At 41.7% G+C, this 17,749-nt stretch overlaps 1 protein-coding gene across 2 annotated transcripts; it reads right to left on the minus strand.

Moving 5' to 3' along the window:
- Positions 1–7,775: 7,775 nt before the first annotated feature.
- LOC122658526 (protein transport protein SEC23) lies at positions 7,776–12,992 on the minus strand. Of its 2 annotated transcripts, XM_043853527.1 has the most exons (6): positions 12,825–12,991; positions 11,773–12,737; positions 9,769–11,589; positions 8,487–8,603; positions 8,298–8,369; positions 7,776–8,065 (listed from the first exon to the last, which is right to left on the minus strand). In XM_043853527.1, the coding sequence occupies exons 2-6, from the start codon at positions 12,238–12,240 to the stop codon at positions 7,928–7,930; spliced, it is 2,616 nt and encodes an 871-aa protein (XP_043709462.1). In that variant the 5' UTR covers positions 12,241–12,737; positions 12,825–12,991; the 3' UTR covers positions 7,776–7,927. The 2 variants fall into 2 exon arrangements, with proteins under 2 accessions (XP_043709462.1, XP_043709461.1); XM_043853526.1 differs by having other exon boundaries at positions 11,773–12,992.
- Positions 12,993–17,749: the final 4,757 nt, after the last annotated feature.

The following is a 17,749-nucleotide window of genomic DNA, read 5'->3' on the forward strand; positions in this document are numbered from 1 at the left end:
TAAGAACGCCTGTCCCATTTGGTTTTCAGAAAGTCCCCATGATCTGGCAATGGTGGCAAAAATCTTGAGATGAGCCCTAGGATCTCCCGATCCGTCGAACTTATCCAATTTCCATTTGAAATCTTTGGGGATTTTCCCTTCGGGAAAGAACACCAGGTCTTCTTCATCTTTTTCTTTGACTTTGCCCTTGACAACCACTTCCAACTCGGCTACTTTTTCTCTCATTTTCTTCTCCCCTTCAGTCTCAGGAGGGTCCATAGGGTGGCTATCTTCCCCTTCTTCTACTGGTATGATGATTGGAGTCTTGAGGGTTGCGGGGTTAGTTTTCTGGACTTCTTGCTCTGCTGGTCCAGCTATTGATCCGCCCCTAGATAGTTCATTGACCGACTGAACTAGTTGTGCCATGGGTTACAACATTTTGGCCATGTCTACTTGCAGCCTATCCACTCGATCTTCGACGTGACTTTCAGACAAGTGATCCTCCGGAGGATTCATGTTACTCACAAGTGATATCTCAGAAGATGAACTAGAAGAATCAGAAGGAATCAGGGATCTTGAGGAGAATGGTGGGTTGGCTCGAGTCAACCTTCCGTCGCGTCGGACCCAGATGGATAAGGACGGAATCGTGCTTCTACGAAAGAGAGAAGAATACCTAGTTTAGACCCTAAGAAGGCTAAAGAAGAATTTTATTTTATTTATCTATTTTTTTTTTAATCTTTTCCTTTTGAGTTTTTTTTTTGGTATTTTATAACATTTGTTTCATTTTATTATTCTATTCGACTCAAGTAATCGGAGTGGTCATCAGAGTTTCAGCAGACTCCTTCTGAGACCAGACTTCGAATGCCGTCATTGCCCAAGCATTTTCGAACACAACAACAAAAAACAAACAAAAGAAAGATCCTAGTTACCGAGTTATTGATGATTATGTCTGGAGTCAAGATGAGATGCCTTCCTTTTTTTTTTTTTTGAGGGACATGTAAGGTTCCATTATATGGAAGTGGACTTCCATTTTTCTTTGAGGGACCATCGTGGGACTATGGAATTCCTTATCTTTGGTGGTATCTCATATCAAAACCAGGTTAATCGTCAAATGACCCTAAACTCGGTCTTTCTTACAGCTAACAAAGGTTAGTTTGTGTCATACCCTAATCGTATATGATCTATTTTCCTACATGATGCATGTAATGGGTAGGCTTCCATAGGACAGAATAAGGCCACCCTTGACAGAACCGATATACCTATCGCTCGTGGTCGCGAATTGTAGGCACGTGGTTCTTTTGATATACCTGGAGAATAGATCACACAAATTCAGAGTAATCGAGCTAGTGCCTTTTTTGAGTGGCAAAACACTCCACAGCACACTAGTGAATACCCTCGCTGGTGATTCTAAACTCGTACAGTAAATATCAAGGGCTGTAGCTTCGCCGCGAATTATCCATGACTACTCATGGGGTCCAACGACTAACTACGGGGGTAAGAGGAGTTCCCATGCAGTGTATGTGTGCAAGAAAGTGGTACAAGAAGCGGCTATCATCCGATCTCAGAGTACTTAGCATGACGTGCCTCACCTCCCCGGGGGTAAAGGCACAACAGGGAGTACCCTCGCCGTTTGATTTCACTTCGAGCACTATGCATGATGCGGTTAGTACACACAAGGGTTAGCCAGACAAACATATTATAGTATTTATTTATTCATTTATTTATTTTTTTGTATTTTGTTTTGTATATTTTTTTTTATTATATTCTTTTATTATCATTATTTTTTTCCTTTTTTTTTTTTTTATAAAAGTTGAGAGAGAACATTCTGTCATTTATTGATAGCACCTATTTAGAGAGTTTGACCTCGGGTGGACATTTGCCCACCATATCCCCAGTGAAATCGCCACTGTAAGTACCACGGTCCTTCGGGACAAAGGTTTCCTCTGCCTTTGCCCTTTGTGGTATATTGGCGACATAGGGTTTTGGGAGATACATGTGTGTGTATGGATGTGGATAACATTGTCAATGTATGATAAGTAGGGGATTGGGATCATGCATTAAAATATGTTAACATAATGAGAAGTCGCCACCTAGGGTTAGGGCCTAGGACCCATTAGTGTAGCCCTACCCGTGGGGAGCAGAATCGGGCTACGTGACTCCATATGGTCCGACCAAAGGTTCGGGTAAGGGGTCAGGTTACGAGTGTGAAGGTGTTAGGCACCCACCTCGCCCGGCCGAAGCCGGTCTCTCTGTGTTAGATGCTACATAAGGACGAATGTTGTCTCTCTCTTATTATGGGGATGGGGGATATTATGAACTACATTCAGATGCTATGAATTGAACTAAAGCATAATAAACTACATTATATATGTGAAAAATGTGGACTAAAAGGGTAAAATACGAAAGGGCTACATTGGATCAACAAAAATGCGATAATTATACCTGTATGGTTGTATGCCCCTGGCTCAGGGGAGATGGACGAATGGACCGACGCTGCTTCTTTCTCGGCAGAGTAACGGCTCTTTCGAGTGATTTGGGAAAGAGTAAACAGATAGAATAACGTCTGTAACAAAGGAGTTTCGATGGCTATCCGTGCACAGACGGGATACCAACGCCAAGGAGCCAAAGCGCTCTATACTCAGAGGGACAATCGAAGGATCTGTCCACCACAAGAAAACTTCAAATACTCACACACTCATGAGAGAAGGAGGAGAAATGAGGGTGAAAAGGGAGAAAAAGAGGCTAGGAATCACTTGGGGAGGGTCTTTCTACCCAAAATTCCTTTGGAAATGTGGGAGGGGACCCTCCTATTTATAGGGAGGGACCCTTTCTCTCTCCTGGCCGAATAAGTCCTCCACGGCACCGTGGGTGATGTCAGCAGGCTGATGTCATACCCCCTCATGGCGCCGTGGAAATCCGGTACACATCCCCACGGTGACGTGGGAGCGCAGTGCCATTTTTCCTTGTTTTTGGGTCTAAAATGGGTCATTTTGTGCTTAGTATGGTTATTGGTTTTATGGGTCAGGTATCTTTGGGTCTAAAAAGAGGGGGAGTGCGTCGTCCATCGTCCATATCCCGTTGTCATCATCGCCAATTAGGGGGTGACAAAAATCAGCGTCTACACCATGTAGTTACTAAACCCAGAAACCATCTTAGAGTTTGGGGTGCCTTGCAGAAGTAAAATTATATTATTCGACTTTGAACAAGTTGGATCCCAGGACTACTCATTACTATTTTGTTAGCTACCCAGATCATTCGAAGGGATATAAATTTTACAATCCCTGCGGAAGTACTAGGATTGTGGAGTCACAGACAACGAAGTTTCTGGAATTTGATGTGGCTGAAAAGAATGATTGTTCTCAGGCTGTTCAAGATAGTCACATGGTTGGTACATCAGTACCTATTCTTCTACCTATTCAGACGGATGTGGGGCATACTGTGCCATTGGTTACACCTGCTGGAGTTCAAAAGCCTGATATTGATACCGTCCCCGACATTCATGTAGCACCTGATGAGATTCCTCTTATTCAGGATGCGGTTGAGGATCCTATCATTGATGCAATTCCAGCTGAGATTCCTCAGATTTAGGTTGAGGCAGTAGTGGCACCATTACGGAGATCCACCAAGGAGAGAAGGTTAGCTATATCACCTATCTATGAGGTCTATCTGGGAGAACATGACTATGACATTGGTTGTGTGGTCGATCCAGTTACTTATTCAGGCGCTGTTTCTAGTCCTCAGTCAGATTTGTGGATAGATGCGATGAGAGATGAAATGCAATCGATGAAACATAATGATGTTTGGGAGCTTGTTGATTTACCTAAAGGTTGTAAGCCCATTGGTTGCAAATGGGTGTATAAAACCAAAAAAAATTCCAAAGAAAAAGTTGAGAGGTTTAAAGCCAGACTGGTAGCCAAAGGATTCACTCAGAGAGAGGGAGTAGACTACAATGGGACTTTTTCTCCAGTCTCCTCGAAGGATTCCTTCAAGGTGATCATGGCATTGGTAGCTCATTTTGATATGGAGCTGCATCAGATGGATGTTAAAACCGCCTTTCTCAATGGCAATCTTGATGAGGAAGTCTATATGGTTCAGCCTGAGGGTTTTGCAATGGATGATTCAGATCATCTTGTGTGTAGACTCAAGAAGTCTATCTACGGTCTCAAACAAGCTTCTAGGCAGTGGTATCTGAAATTTGACAGTGTTGTGACTTCGTTTGGTTTTATGGAAAACAAAGTAGATAAGTGTATATATCACAAGGTCAGTGGGAGCAAATTCTGTTTTCTCATTCTGTATGTGGATGACATCCTGCTTGCAAGCAGTGACCTAGGGATGTTGCATAATACAAAACCACTTTTATCTAGGGAATTTGACATGAATGACCTTGGTGAGGCCTCTTTTGTTCTTGGGATTGAGATCCATAGAGATCGTTCTTACCGTTTATTAAGTCTTTCTCAGAGGGCTTATGTTGATCGTGTTCTGGAGAGGTTCAGTATGCTGGATTGCAAACCTGGGAATGTTCCTGTTCTCAAGGGTGATAAACTGCGTTCGACATAGTGCCCGAAAAATGAAGCTGAGAGGGATGAAATGAAGAAGGTGCCTTATGCTAGCGCACTTGGCAGTATCATGTATGCTCAGGTCTGTACCAGACCGGATATTGCTTTTGTGACGGGACTTCTTGGCAGGTATCAGTCAAATCCTGGTCTTAGCCACTGGGTTGCTGCCAAGAAAGTATTGAGGTACTTGAAGGGGACAAGAGATTATATGCTGACTTACAGACACGTTCCTAAACTCAAGCTAGTGGGGTATACAAACTCTGACTTTGCTGGCTGTGAGGATGACAGGAAATCCACATCAGGTTATGTTTTCTTGATGGCAGGAGGGGCAGTATCATGGAAGAGTAAAAAGCAGACATTGGTGACCACTTCGACTATGCAGGCAGAGTTTGTAGCATGCTATGGGGCTGCTACTCAGGCTATTTGGCTCAGAAATCTCATAAAGGAGTTGACTATTCTAGATTTTGTGGATAGACCCATCCAGATATACTGTGATAACAGCTCTGCTGTGTTGGTAATAAACAACAATAAAGGACTTAGAGGGTCTAAACACATGGAGGTCAAGTATTTGACCATAAATGAGAGAGTAAAGGAAGGTGACATTGTAGTGGAGCATATTGGTACAGATGATATGGTTGCAGATCCCCTAACCAAAGGTCTTCGCCCTTGTGTTTTTGAGAGACATGTCATGAGCATGGGCTTAGTTGCATCATGGGATGTGGTTAGTTAATGGGAGTTTGTTTTATTTTGCTTCATTGTAATTTAAAGTTTCTTTTCATCTGTATTTTTACCTTATGGTAAACCTTAGTTTATATATATATATATATATATATATCAGGTGTCATTGCATGCAGTTTCTTTTAAACACATGAGTGTTTTATTTATTGACATGATGAATATATTTCTGATTTTAAAGTCTTAAGGAATGTGTTAACCTTAAGCAAGGCTGGGGCATTAAGTTGTTAGCCTAAAGGTATGTCTTGTAACACATAAAGTATAACTCGAGTTATTTCTGATGAGACATACAGATTCGTTAGAATCACAAAGTTTATTTCTCTAGTGAGCCTGTGCCACTTAAAGAAGAGAGATTTTGGACTGATAAATGGATAATACATAAGAAATCACTACGTGAGTATTATTTCATTGCCCCACATTACATCCATGTTAGTAGAGTTGAGGGCTCACGTGACCATGGAAGGCTCTATGTCACTTGATCATAGATGCAGTTACCGCCATGATTCAGTGTCTAAAACTCTATGGGATAGGATTGACTTTCTAATATGACCTCTAGACCAATTTATTTTAAAAATTGTGCACATAAAGTTTTCTGAAAGAGTTGTTAGCCTGTGATTTGTTTTGGTCAAAACTGTTTTTAAATCTTTTTAAAAATAAGGAATTTAATATAAGTCCAACTGGGAGAATTCAGCTGTCCTTCCAGGGTTTTATTATAGCCCTTTGGAGGGTCCTTTGATCTGATTTTGGTGGCAACCTGCCCCTCAAATTGAAAGTAATTTGATATCACCCAAAATGTGGGTGTTTTATCTTCAGAATTGTTTTTTGTTCACTGGTTGCTGTACTCTTAATTAGATCAGTGTCATTCTGTGATGATTTCTTCTTCCTTTGGTTAATTACTTATACCCAGGCTTGGGGTTTAATTATATATTGGATCCTACAGTTTTCGGTGCCTTCTTGCTTGCAACTATGGAACTCATTGGAGGATCTCATTTCTCAACGATAGCTTGGATCAATGCTCCATCTCTGGCCGGAAAAGCTTAGAACTTGTTTCAGTTCCATTGCTGATAATCCAGATGGGTTTGCAGGAAAAATCCTTTCCTGGGATGCAACAGATTTTTTTTTAGATAAATCCTTTCTATTTGCAGGTTAGGATTGAGTTGAGAGATTTTGAGAGGTAGAAGATGACGATGGGATTTGACTTATTATTCATTAAGGGCAATGGTAGAGAGATAGAAAAATTTTAATATGTTTCTCAGGTGGAAGAGTGGGGATTGCGATCTGTGTGGATGGGGTTGCAGAGGGGTGGGAGCAAGTGGATTTGCAGGAGGAAGAAGAAAAGGAAAGAGTGTAAGGGCAATAGGGTAACTTCCTATAGGTAAAAAAGTTATAATTAGCATTTATTTTAGTTTTTTCACATTTATCCGTTACCTATCGTTAAAAAACTAACGGACTGGGGCTAAGTGAAGACCAGTTTGAAAAGTAAGGGAGGTCTGAGTAGTTGTCAAAAGGGCAGGGGTGATTCACTGAATTGTCAGAAAGGTCAGGGGAGGTCTAAGTAATTTGCTAAAAAATTAAAGAATTGGCAGCCTCCCCTGAGTGGTGCCATGTGCCTGGGCACAGTCTACGCTGTGACACAGAGAACATTCTTCCTACAAATATAGTGAAGAAAGTTTCAGAACTCAGATTGGAATCGACAGGCAATTCTATGCCCCGGTTTGAATCGGAATCGTTGGAAACTATTCCCAACCCCCACCCTCTTGTGTTTTAAAACCTTGATAACCTAGTCTTATTGGGTTAAGCCCAAAGTCGACCATGATGCATTTATTTATCACAGCATCCGAAGTGTTGCACAGTGACTTTCCATCGAGCTGAGTGCCGCAATGACCTTAAATTAGAAGGGCAAGACGAGAGGTGAACCAAGCCTTGGCATGGTAGGTCTCCAGCTGTTGCTAGAGGAGGCCAGGGATCAAATCCCACCTCACGTGTACGTGTATGGGTAAAGGGTGGGGGTAGGGGTCAAGAAGAAAGTGTAATGAGTGGAATACTTCGCCAGGAAAGTTGTACTCCAGCTGCTTAATTCTTTGGTTCACACCACACAGAAAAAGGTTGTACTGCAACTGTGCTTAATTCTTTGGTGCACACCACACAAGAAAACAAAGGCCAACATCCAATATCGTTCACCGGGGCAAGGTTGGGGTTCAAACGGCAAAACTCAGCAAACTAACACACATCACATGGTTCGGCGGGACTGGTGCAGCACAACCACATTAGAGACGATCCAGCATGTCTGCACTGAAGAACCAAGAATAGTAAAATTTTTATTCCTCAGCTACAGGGGCCAAATGATAAACAGAACTTTAAGTGAATATATAGACTCTATTAAGACCAACACCCCAACACCCCCCCCCAACAAAAAAAAAAACAAAAACAAAAAAAAGGCTTACAGTAAATATATAATTTAAACAGTTTCTTCCCCCCCCCCCCCCCTTAACCCTTTCTCAATTAGAAAGGTTTAGCCATTACACCATTCCAAATGAAGACATCCTGACTAAAGAGGAACCAGAACAGAGACAACCGCCAGCACTCCTTTGATCCAATTCCAGAGACTTCCTTTTGGAGGAAAGTAAGGTCCAAATTAACCCATCTTGCCACATCAGTTAACTTGGTTCAGGCGGCACCAGTCTCAAGCTGCGCATCCATTCACAGAAGCTAGGATCATCAAAGTGAAGAAAACTGCTCTTCAGCTTGGCCCTCTGTTCCACCGTTAAAGACCGGAGCTGAGGGAATCTTGCTTCCTGAAATCATGGATCACAAGAATAAAAACAACTTTAGTCTCCAAGGTGATATATGGCCTTTTTGCAACATTTCATGTCTTTTCATCCAGTTTAAATATCACTTTGGAAGCTCCTTAGATGCAAAACAAATATGCACGACCCTTCAACCAAGAGCCACTACAGTGAAATAAATAAGCCTCCGTTTATGAGGATGTTATATTATTATCACATAAAAATAAGATATCCCAAATACCTGTTCATAGGGAGGATCCTTGTGCGCTGGTATTAGCCGAGAAACAAAATACCGAGCCTGAGAGCTTCCCTCCTGTAAACATAAGAAATTAAGGAGAATATTTTATTTTGTAATTACTAAATGGAAAATAATACATCAAAATATTGAAAAAACGATACAGCTTCTGATGAAAAATGGATAGGGACATACTTTGAATGCAAGGATTCGAGGAGCTGGAAAACGGAACTCAGTGAGCTCCTCCGCCAAAGTTCTACACGCTGCTAGAGCTGCTGCACTTCTCCCTTCCTGAGCTGCAAGCTCAGCACCCTGAATGCCATCACATCAATATATGGGGTTGTCAATTTTTTAACAGAATATCAAAGTTGCACAAGTTATATCAGGAACTTGCTGACAGTTAGCAGCAAGGACTGACAGTGACAAGCAAGAGGAAGTTGGACCGTCTACATCAATTCCCTAATTTGGTACCTTACGGAATGCAAATACACCTCAAGAGGCAGCAACCCGATGTGGCAATTTTCAGACAAGGACTATGGCATCAAGGTTGAGGTTCCACAGTTCGATGGTGAAAAGGGACTGGAGGATGTCCTTGATTTGGCTCACTAAATTGAAAAGATTTTCGCTTATAAATCCTTTACGAAAGAGAAAGTGTAAGCTCATCCTCACCAAGTTTATTGGATATACATATTCATGGTGGGATGACATACTACATTTGAGACTTGTCAGGAGACTTGGACCCCGTTATTAATTGGGAGGCCATGAAGCAGATTTTGAACAAGAAGTTTGTCCCTCGTAATTTCGAAAATGTGTTATTTCACAAACTGGATTGAAGGATTGGCAAGTCCTTCTCAGACTTGTAGTACCTCTCAACAGAGAAGAACTAGGAAATAAATGCAATAAAACTCAACAAGGAAAGAAAGAAGTACCGAAAGAGGACCAGGAACAAAAGAAACAAGGAAGAAGAAGGGAATACGGGAGAAAGGGGTATGGAAGAACACATCTGAAGAGAGGAGAGGCTGAGAGCCTGAGAGAGGATAGACATCTGCACACAACTCTTGGCAGCAACACGGTAAGAACTTTCATTCAAGCTCCAATACTATTGATCGATTACAAGCATACCCATTTATAAAGTTGTTAAGACTAAGACTCCTAATAAAAAACAAAGACTGAATTAAACTGAACTGAACCTCCTAATCACAATCTAATACTAAAACATGGTTGAACTACAAGTCTACTTTCCACTAACATATCTAACCTCAACATAATAAAATAAAATTTTAAATTATGAAAATATTATAATTATCCCTAAGAGTAAATGCATCAACAACATAAATAAATTCAACACAAATGGCAAGATAGTGAAGTTTTTTTCGAGGGATTTGGGGTGGGGAGAAGATCCACATCACAAAATAACGTAAAAAAAAAAGGAAAAAAGCTAAATCAATATGACAATGAGATGAGTTCAGTAACATACCAACCAAATAAAGACATCTGTGCCATGGTCCAGCACAACTGCAGCATCAGACTGCATGGCAAGGTTATATGCTGGCAGTTCCTCAAAAGTGCCTCCTTCTCGATGCATTAGACAACGAGGTGCCAACATACGAAGCGACAAATCATATGATGCATTAAGAAACAAATTCCTCAAGACAGACCTCTCATCTTCATGACCAACAATACTTCCTAGAAGTGGGCCCCTTTTAAGATGGAATAAATTCTCTGGCAGCGAGGCAAGCTCTTTAGGAAACTGATAAAGCTTTGATTTCGGTAATTGAGACCCAAATTTAAAAGCTATCTCCTTAACTCTTTCATCTATCATCGCCCGCATATCAATTGCATCAGATGAAGTTTTGGCTCGTAGCAGAGTCCTCTTGGCAATGAGAACAACAGCCACTTCATCTTGTACACTCTCAAGATAACTTGAAACACTGTCTACAGTAGGCAATCTGACAGTAATAACTCTAGAAACATCAGCTTGATACACATTTAAATATCGAATGACAAACTGGAAGAAAACGTAATCGCTTTTGACGTCTCCTTTTGTTTCCATAGAAATTGAGAAGCTTTGTGTTTCCTCAACACTTAGCATTTGGATAGAGACAGAAGTGTCATTTTTGAAACTTTCATGAGCATCCGAATGTGCTTCTTCACCAGGACCTATTACTTGAGTAACAAGAATATCATCAGAACAGCGCATCTCCAACAAACCATGGGAACCTGCTGCTCTCATAGATGCTCTTTGCAAGTTTACACCAAAGGCCTCCCCAAAATCATCGTGCAGAACTAGAATACCACCAGATGCTTTGGCAAGGGGCTGCAGAACAGGAACTCTTACTGGGCATGTTCCAGCGCACAGGATATCAATCACCGTGTCATGCCGATGAGCCTCACATCCTAGATGCTCCATCCATTTCATTGCTGTCTTCTCCATGTATGGATAGTTCGGGTGACTAAATGAATGAGGAACAGATCCAGGACCATAGGTATTGGGCCCACCAGCACACACAATAATTCTGGAATTACCTCCTGACCTTTTAACTACACCTCGAGACATTTCAGCTGATGGCCCTTGAATAATTGCTAGAGCTATCTCCACTGCTGTACCCAAGCATCGGTCCCTGGATGCTTCAGGTAAATTGAGTTTATATGGCCTCAGAGATGAGAAGATAGTATGCATAACAGGAAGTGAGGCATGAACAGGAGACAGATATATGCCTGTCCCATAAATCAGCGCTTTCACCGATTCTTGCGTAGGTGATTTGTCACCAGGAAGTACATCTGCAGATGCCATAGATCCCTCTGAAAAATCATAAACTGACACTGTCCGGCCATAAGATATGATTCCAACTCTGGTAGTAGGGGATAAAGAATCAGCAAAGGCATGCAAAGAGCTCTGCAAATGCTGGAGGTGCACTTCATCCAAACACTCATCTATGACGAGAAAAACCGGTGCAGACATCCTAGAATCAGAGACCGGAATAAACCCAGGTTTTTTATTTCCAGTTTGAACATAATCGACCAGGGGAGATGCTAACTCTAGCAAATTACGAAGGTCTTCCTTGCTAGGAGCTATGTATTCACCTTCACTTCCATTCAGATTCCCACATATTACACACTGCCATTGCCCTGAGCCAAGTAAAATTTTGCAGTATAAATTGGCATAAGCTCCACAGTTCTGGCAACGATGTGGATCACGTTGTATAATCTGAGGACCTGGTGATATCTCCCTTCCTGGAGAAACCAATGCCCCAAATCCCAAACATGGGACATTCGCTAGCTTTTTCTTTTTCAACATCTGAAAAATAAAAAAGCCCAAGAGTAATCCATGTAAAGAACAGAAAAACACAAATTTCTTAGGCAAGAACCTTTCATACTAAACTCGTGAAAGCATAACCTATGAATAAAAATGTTGACTATAAATAGCACACAACTGCATATAAAACTTATTAAAACAGAAGACAATATGAACCATTCATACCTTCTGTGCAGAAAATAGAACATATGGCGACTCCCTTGCAAACATAGAGTCCTCTCTACCATTGGAATCTCCTGGCTGCAACTCAACTGACCCATTTAAGTACGGAGTCGATGAAGTTGGCAGAGATGAACCACTAGGAAATGCAACTGTCTGGGGAGAGGCAGGCGAAGTCCGGAATGGCACAGCTGCAGGCCGGAGTGGTGATGAGAAAACAGGGGGACCAGGAGGAGTACTAAACTGAGGAAGCGGGCTTCCAGTTTTGTTTCCATTACTTGATGTTGTGATGGGTGGGGCTGAGGGAGAAGGAATTTGATCCTGTTGTGATATTTGTTGGGAAAACCTGGTAGCAACAGGAGAAGAGAATGGAGGTGGGGTCGGTCTTTTCTCAGGACGAGGAGTCGGTGTGTTTGGGTGCTGCGGGGAAGCCGTAACTGTGTAGCCAGGGGGAAGTGGTGGAGGAGAAGCCATTGGTGTCAGTTTTTCTTTCTTATAATCCAATGTGGAACTACAGAACCTTCAACCCCAAGCACTTCCACGCAGACCCAAACGAGATAAATGGATTAAGATCGACAGTTTGGGACTATCGACAGTTTGGGACTTACTGTAAAATCAAATGAGCGGTTTGATTTGATTGGGCGTCAACCGCTAAAAAAAAGAAAAAAACAATCTCAACAGGCAACTACTGTTAGCAAGTACCCCATGGCTCCGAAAACTCTATGTATACAGAACAAGGATTGTAGTTATAGGTTCTATAGAATTGCAGCATTTAAGCTAGGCCTTCGATTTTGAATAGTTAATAGGAAAAGCGGGAGCCATTGATTATTAAACCTAAAACCCTAAATCCAACACCTTTGACCAGACAAAAGCGGATCTTGATAGAAATAGAACTCAAAATTGCCCGAGCATGAAGAGTGGATAATCAAGAAGAAGCCAGAAAGATACTAAATTTCATCTTCCCCGGTAAACTGCAGTTCAAAGATACAAATGTGCTTTGAATGAAATCCAATCAATATACAAAATATTAACGAAACATCCGTGTCGCAGAAACAAACCTTTCAAGTGATTACTGTGATAAATAGGGTTTAAACTGGTTGGAGTATAAAGAAACCCAGATCAGACATAAAGAGTCTTATGGATTCCTGTTCAGATAGAAAATCGATCAAGGGCTTTGCAGAGTCTGGTACGAGCCTGTTGTGATGAATACGCTGCATCCAGTTCGTCCGCGTGAAGATCAACCAATATACCACTAGGGTGAAGAAAGGTTCAAGAAGAACATTCAGATCTCGACGACATAAGCAGACCGACCGATCTACGTTTCTGATTGATCTTCTATTTTCTTTCCCGTCTTTCGGCTCTGTCGTCCTCCCCTCCTCCCTCGCTACTTGCGTTCTTGTGGGAAGAAGAAGAAGAAACCGCACATTGGATTTGGCGTTGAGCCACTAGCCGGTGACAGAAAATATTGGACACTTAACCCCTCACTCTTTCACGCGTTCATATCCTCATTATTACTTCCACCCAATCCTTTGACACTCGCCAAATTAAACGGGCTCCAATTTTACCAACAACCGACCCACACTCCCTCCCCTCCTTTCCATATCTTTTTTTCTTTCTTTTTTAAACCTTATTCCCCCCCCCCCCCCCAAATCCGGGAAAAAATCCTCGTGAGTGTCCTAATTCGGCAGTGCATTGTAGACCTCAGAACTCGACATGTGGAAAATGCGACATCCAACGGTGCTGAACTCAAGAAGAAAGAAAAGAAAAAAAATTATCTTATATCGAGCTCACACTGTTGGATGAAGCTTCTTTTGGCTCAAGTGAATAGATCAAGTATAAATTTTTAGGTATGATAAAAATTATCAAAAAAAAAAAAAAAAAACATCTCTTTCCATCACATGGAAAGAGGAAATAATCTCATACATGAATACGCAGCGGAAAAAGATTAATTCAGGTTTTCTTTCACATCCCATGAATAACAAATATAAATAACCACTAAGGAATCAAAAGATTTACTAACCTGTTGAGCCTCAAGTGTTGCTTCTCCTCTAGATAGTGGTTCTTCATTCAATGAGGATACTAAGTAAAACAAACTTGAACCTTCTTTGGTGCAGCCAATGTTCTCCAAGTCAATCCAAGGGTCTCTGCAATTCTTCTAGCAAAATCCCTGGGTTTCCAAAACCCTAATTCTCAAAACTAGAGAGCAAGAAGAAGGAAAGAGAAGAGATCAAGAGGAGAGAGAGTTTGTGATTTTCAGCCAAGGGGGAGGGAGAGAAAATTCGATTAGCAGGTCTAGCCGATCTCCCCCCCCCCTTGTGTTTATTATATGTGAGGCTCTAAAGAGCCCCCCCACTTGTTAATCTTAGTGAGAGTTTGACACTCTATCTCCTCCTTAGCTTGAACCTGTTTAAACCTAGTGGGCGTCAAATTGGTTAAGAAACGGAATCTTTAAGGGAATGATAAATTAATTACTTATTTTATATTTAATGGATAAATAAAAATTAGCATCATATCCATTAAACCAAATAAATTAATTAATTAATTAATTAGCAAATCCCAAAATTACTCTTATATAATTATAAATCATAACTTACCTACCCTCCACTAATCAACATCATCATTATGGAATCTAGGACATGTACATATGTACTGTCAAACTCCATTCCATAGTACATGTCCATATCAGAGCGTCTGTGTACTTGATCGGAATCCGCAAAACAAGATCAAATATTTAAACAAATCATACATATAATCTATCATTTTATGTGAAAATAAGTTTTGTAAAAACAATTTCTAAAATGGCACTGCACCCAGATTCTGATCCGACCATCCACAGACAATCTCTATCTTGATGTTCCCCAATCGGGCAGTGGAGACCATGTTGAGTAACTTTTTCACTCACAAAATGTTTGCGCAGTCCCAGAACACCGACTTTGATTCTTTTGAACCTCAGTCATTGATGATCCAAAGAATGCGTTCACATTTTACAGTGACAAGGTTCTCTCAGATACAGGGTCTCGGTGACACATGTCTATCTCAATCCTACATCTGACAGTAATACATGAGAGAATCGACAAAGTAGATTCTTCGTCAATGCACGTCATTATGTGCACTCGCATTTGTACCCCAACATCAACATGTCTAGGCATACCCAATGCGATGACCATATATATGATAAGGGTGCCCTAGTCGTGATTATCATTTTAAGTTAAACTTACGGACCATATGATAAGAGTGCCCAACCCAAACCAAAATGTATAAACGGTTCAATACAATGTAAACTGAAACGAATCGAAACAAACCGGGATTGATGGACACATAAATCCAACACATTCATATAAGGCAAAGGCATGGGATTCACAGATCTAAACAATGAACATATTATGGATGTATGGAAAATATGTTATGACAAAAGAACAACCTCTTTATTGGCCATGGGAGTTATTCCCGAGTCTTTTATTAATTTTAATTTTCAATGACTTTATCTATATTTAAGTTTGTTTAAATTCAGGTTAAGGAGGAACAATTTATATATATTTGCCTATAAATTATCAACGACAGATTGTAACTCTCCAGAAGGAAAATTGTTAATTTGGAATAGTTTGGATGTTATCTCTTACTTTTTATTAAGGGATTTTCTTCTTTTTTTTGGGTAGAAAACAGGACTATTTATTTATGCGTGTCCATCGCAAGGTATCTGAAGTACACAAGTCAAACAGCCAAGGAGTAGAAAGTGGCCAGCCTGTCTCACACGCACAAGACAGGGCCTTCCGAGCCAGGGAGTCAGCTACGCTGTTAATCTAGCTGAGAATGTGGGAAAAAGAGCAACTCCTGAAGTAGGTGGTAAGGGACTTAATGTCCTTAATTACATGGAGAACTTCAAGAGGTGGGGGGGGGAGTGATCATGCAGCAAGGAGACAAGGTTGTGGGAATCCGATTCAATGTTCAAGTAGTCCAAACCCTCTACTATTCCATAGAGCATTCCTGAGCGAAACGCGAGGGCTTCACCTTATAATACTGAAGAGAAGGAGAAGGGGGAGGAGACTGCCACCAATGGTGTCCCTGTAGAGTCTCTAATCACGAACCCCAGGCTAGCTTTACCGCTGGATAAGGATGCATTCGAGTTCAGCTTGTAAAAGCTCTGCTGCGGGGGGCACCAAGACTGGTTAGATTCCTGGATTGGAAGTTGAATGCTCTCCTTCATAACCTGGTTGGACTGTTGGAATTCCAGAAAATGATGCTCAGCCATGTGGATAACTTCAGTAGGCAAAAGGCTCTTCCCGTTAAAGATCAACTCATTCCTTGCTTTCCATAGACCCCAGCATATGAAAAAGGTGAAGCCGGACAAGTCTCTCCCAAGCTGTTTATTTAATTGCTGGAAAGAGTGCCATTGTTTGATAATGCTAGAGATGTATGGGTTCTGAATGGGAGGAACGAAGGACAGCCGACACCCGAACCACACTGCTCTTGTGAAAGGGCAGTCAAGAAGAACGTGGTTGATAGATTCGCAGGTTTCACCACAGCGGGGGCAAACAGGATCAACAGGGATTTTCCTTCTACTCAGGGCATCACCAGTAGGCAAACCTCTAGAAACAGCCTGCTAGAGGAAACTTTGAATCTTTGGAGCCGAGGGACAAGTCCATATCTGCTTCCACACCTCCGGAGGGGTATCCTGGGTGGTAGAGGATGATGAGGCCATAGCTGCTCTGTCCTTCATATCTTGCAGGTTACAAAGAAGTGATATCCATGTTTGACCGAATAGATCCCATTCTTAGCCCAGTCCAAACTCTCCAATCCTGTTGGGGAAATAAACTAAGCTTTATCTTTAATATCTCTGCAGCATCATCAGGATGGAATAAAGTGTTGATGAAGTCCACCTTCCAAACATGGTTGGAATGATCAATTAGGTCTGAAACCCAAAGCACACTTTGTTGTGGTAGATAGCAGTACTGGAGCTTACGATTAGGGGTTGTTGGGATCCAACAATCATCCCACACACAGATGCTTTCCCCATTGCCAACAACCTAACATAAACTGTCCAAAATAACTTGGCGCCCCTCCAAAATGCCACTCCAAGCCCAAGAGGGATTGGACCCAATCCGGGCATCAAGGAAGTCGCAGTTTGGATAGTACACTTGTTTCATGAAAATAGCCCAAAAAGAGTGAGGCTGCTACCATAGTCGCCAAGCAAGCTTCCCCAAAAGAGCTTTGTTCTGAATCACTGGGTCTCTAAATCCCAAACCGCCCTTCTCTTTGGACTTACACATTTTTTTCCAACTTACCCAACACATACTATCCTTGCCACCCGATGTACCCCAAAAGAAATGAGTTGCTGCCCTTTTGGTTGTAGAGTGGAGGGAAGCCGATAATTTAAAGTGGGAAGCGGCATAGGTACACATAAAGGAGGCAACAGATTTGAGCATCACTTCTTTGCCGGCATGAGAGAGAAGTCGCTCCTTCCATCCCTGGATACGGTTGAGTGTTTTCTCCTGAATGTCCTTAAATAGCTCGGCTTTAGAGGCCCCAAACTCCGATGGTAAACCAAGATACTTCTTGGGTCCTTCTCCGTAGGGCATTTTAAGGATGCGAGAAAACCACCTCTTGAAACGAGGAACAGTGTTGGGACTGGCAGTGAGGAGAGATTTTTGGCAATTTATTTGTTGGCCACTAGCTTTGTAATACAGGTTCAGGCACTCTTTGAGGTTGTGGATCTCCTGTAGGTTGACTTCAGAGAATAGAAGACTAACATCAGCGAAAAGAAGGTGAGTAAGAGGGGTTGAGCGATTCGTCACCTTGATGCCATGAATAAAGCCTTGGGATTCAGCACTATGAAGGAGAGAGCTAAGAGCTTGGGAGCACAAAACAAAGAATGCTGGGGAGAGGGGGTCTCCCTGCCTAATTCCCCGAGAAGGGAATATAAAACCTCTCGCAAAGCTGTTGATCAGTAGGTTGTAGGATACCGAGGTAATGCATGACATGACCA

This window comes from Telopea speciosissima, chromosome 4, assembly GCF_018873765.1.
Source record: "Telopea speciosissima isolate NSW1024214 ecotype Mountain lineage chromosome 4, Tspe_v1, whole genome shotgun sequence".
NCBI lineage: Eukaryota > Viridiplantae > Streptophyta > Magnoliopsida > Proteales > Proteaceae > Telopea > Telopea speciosissima.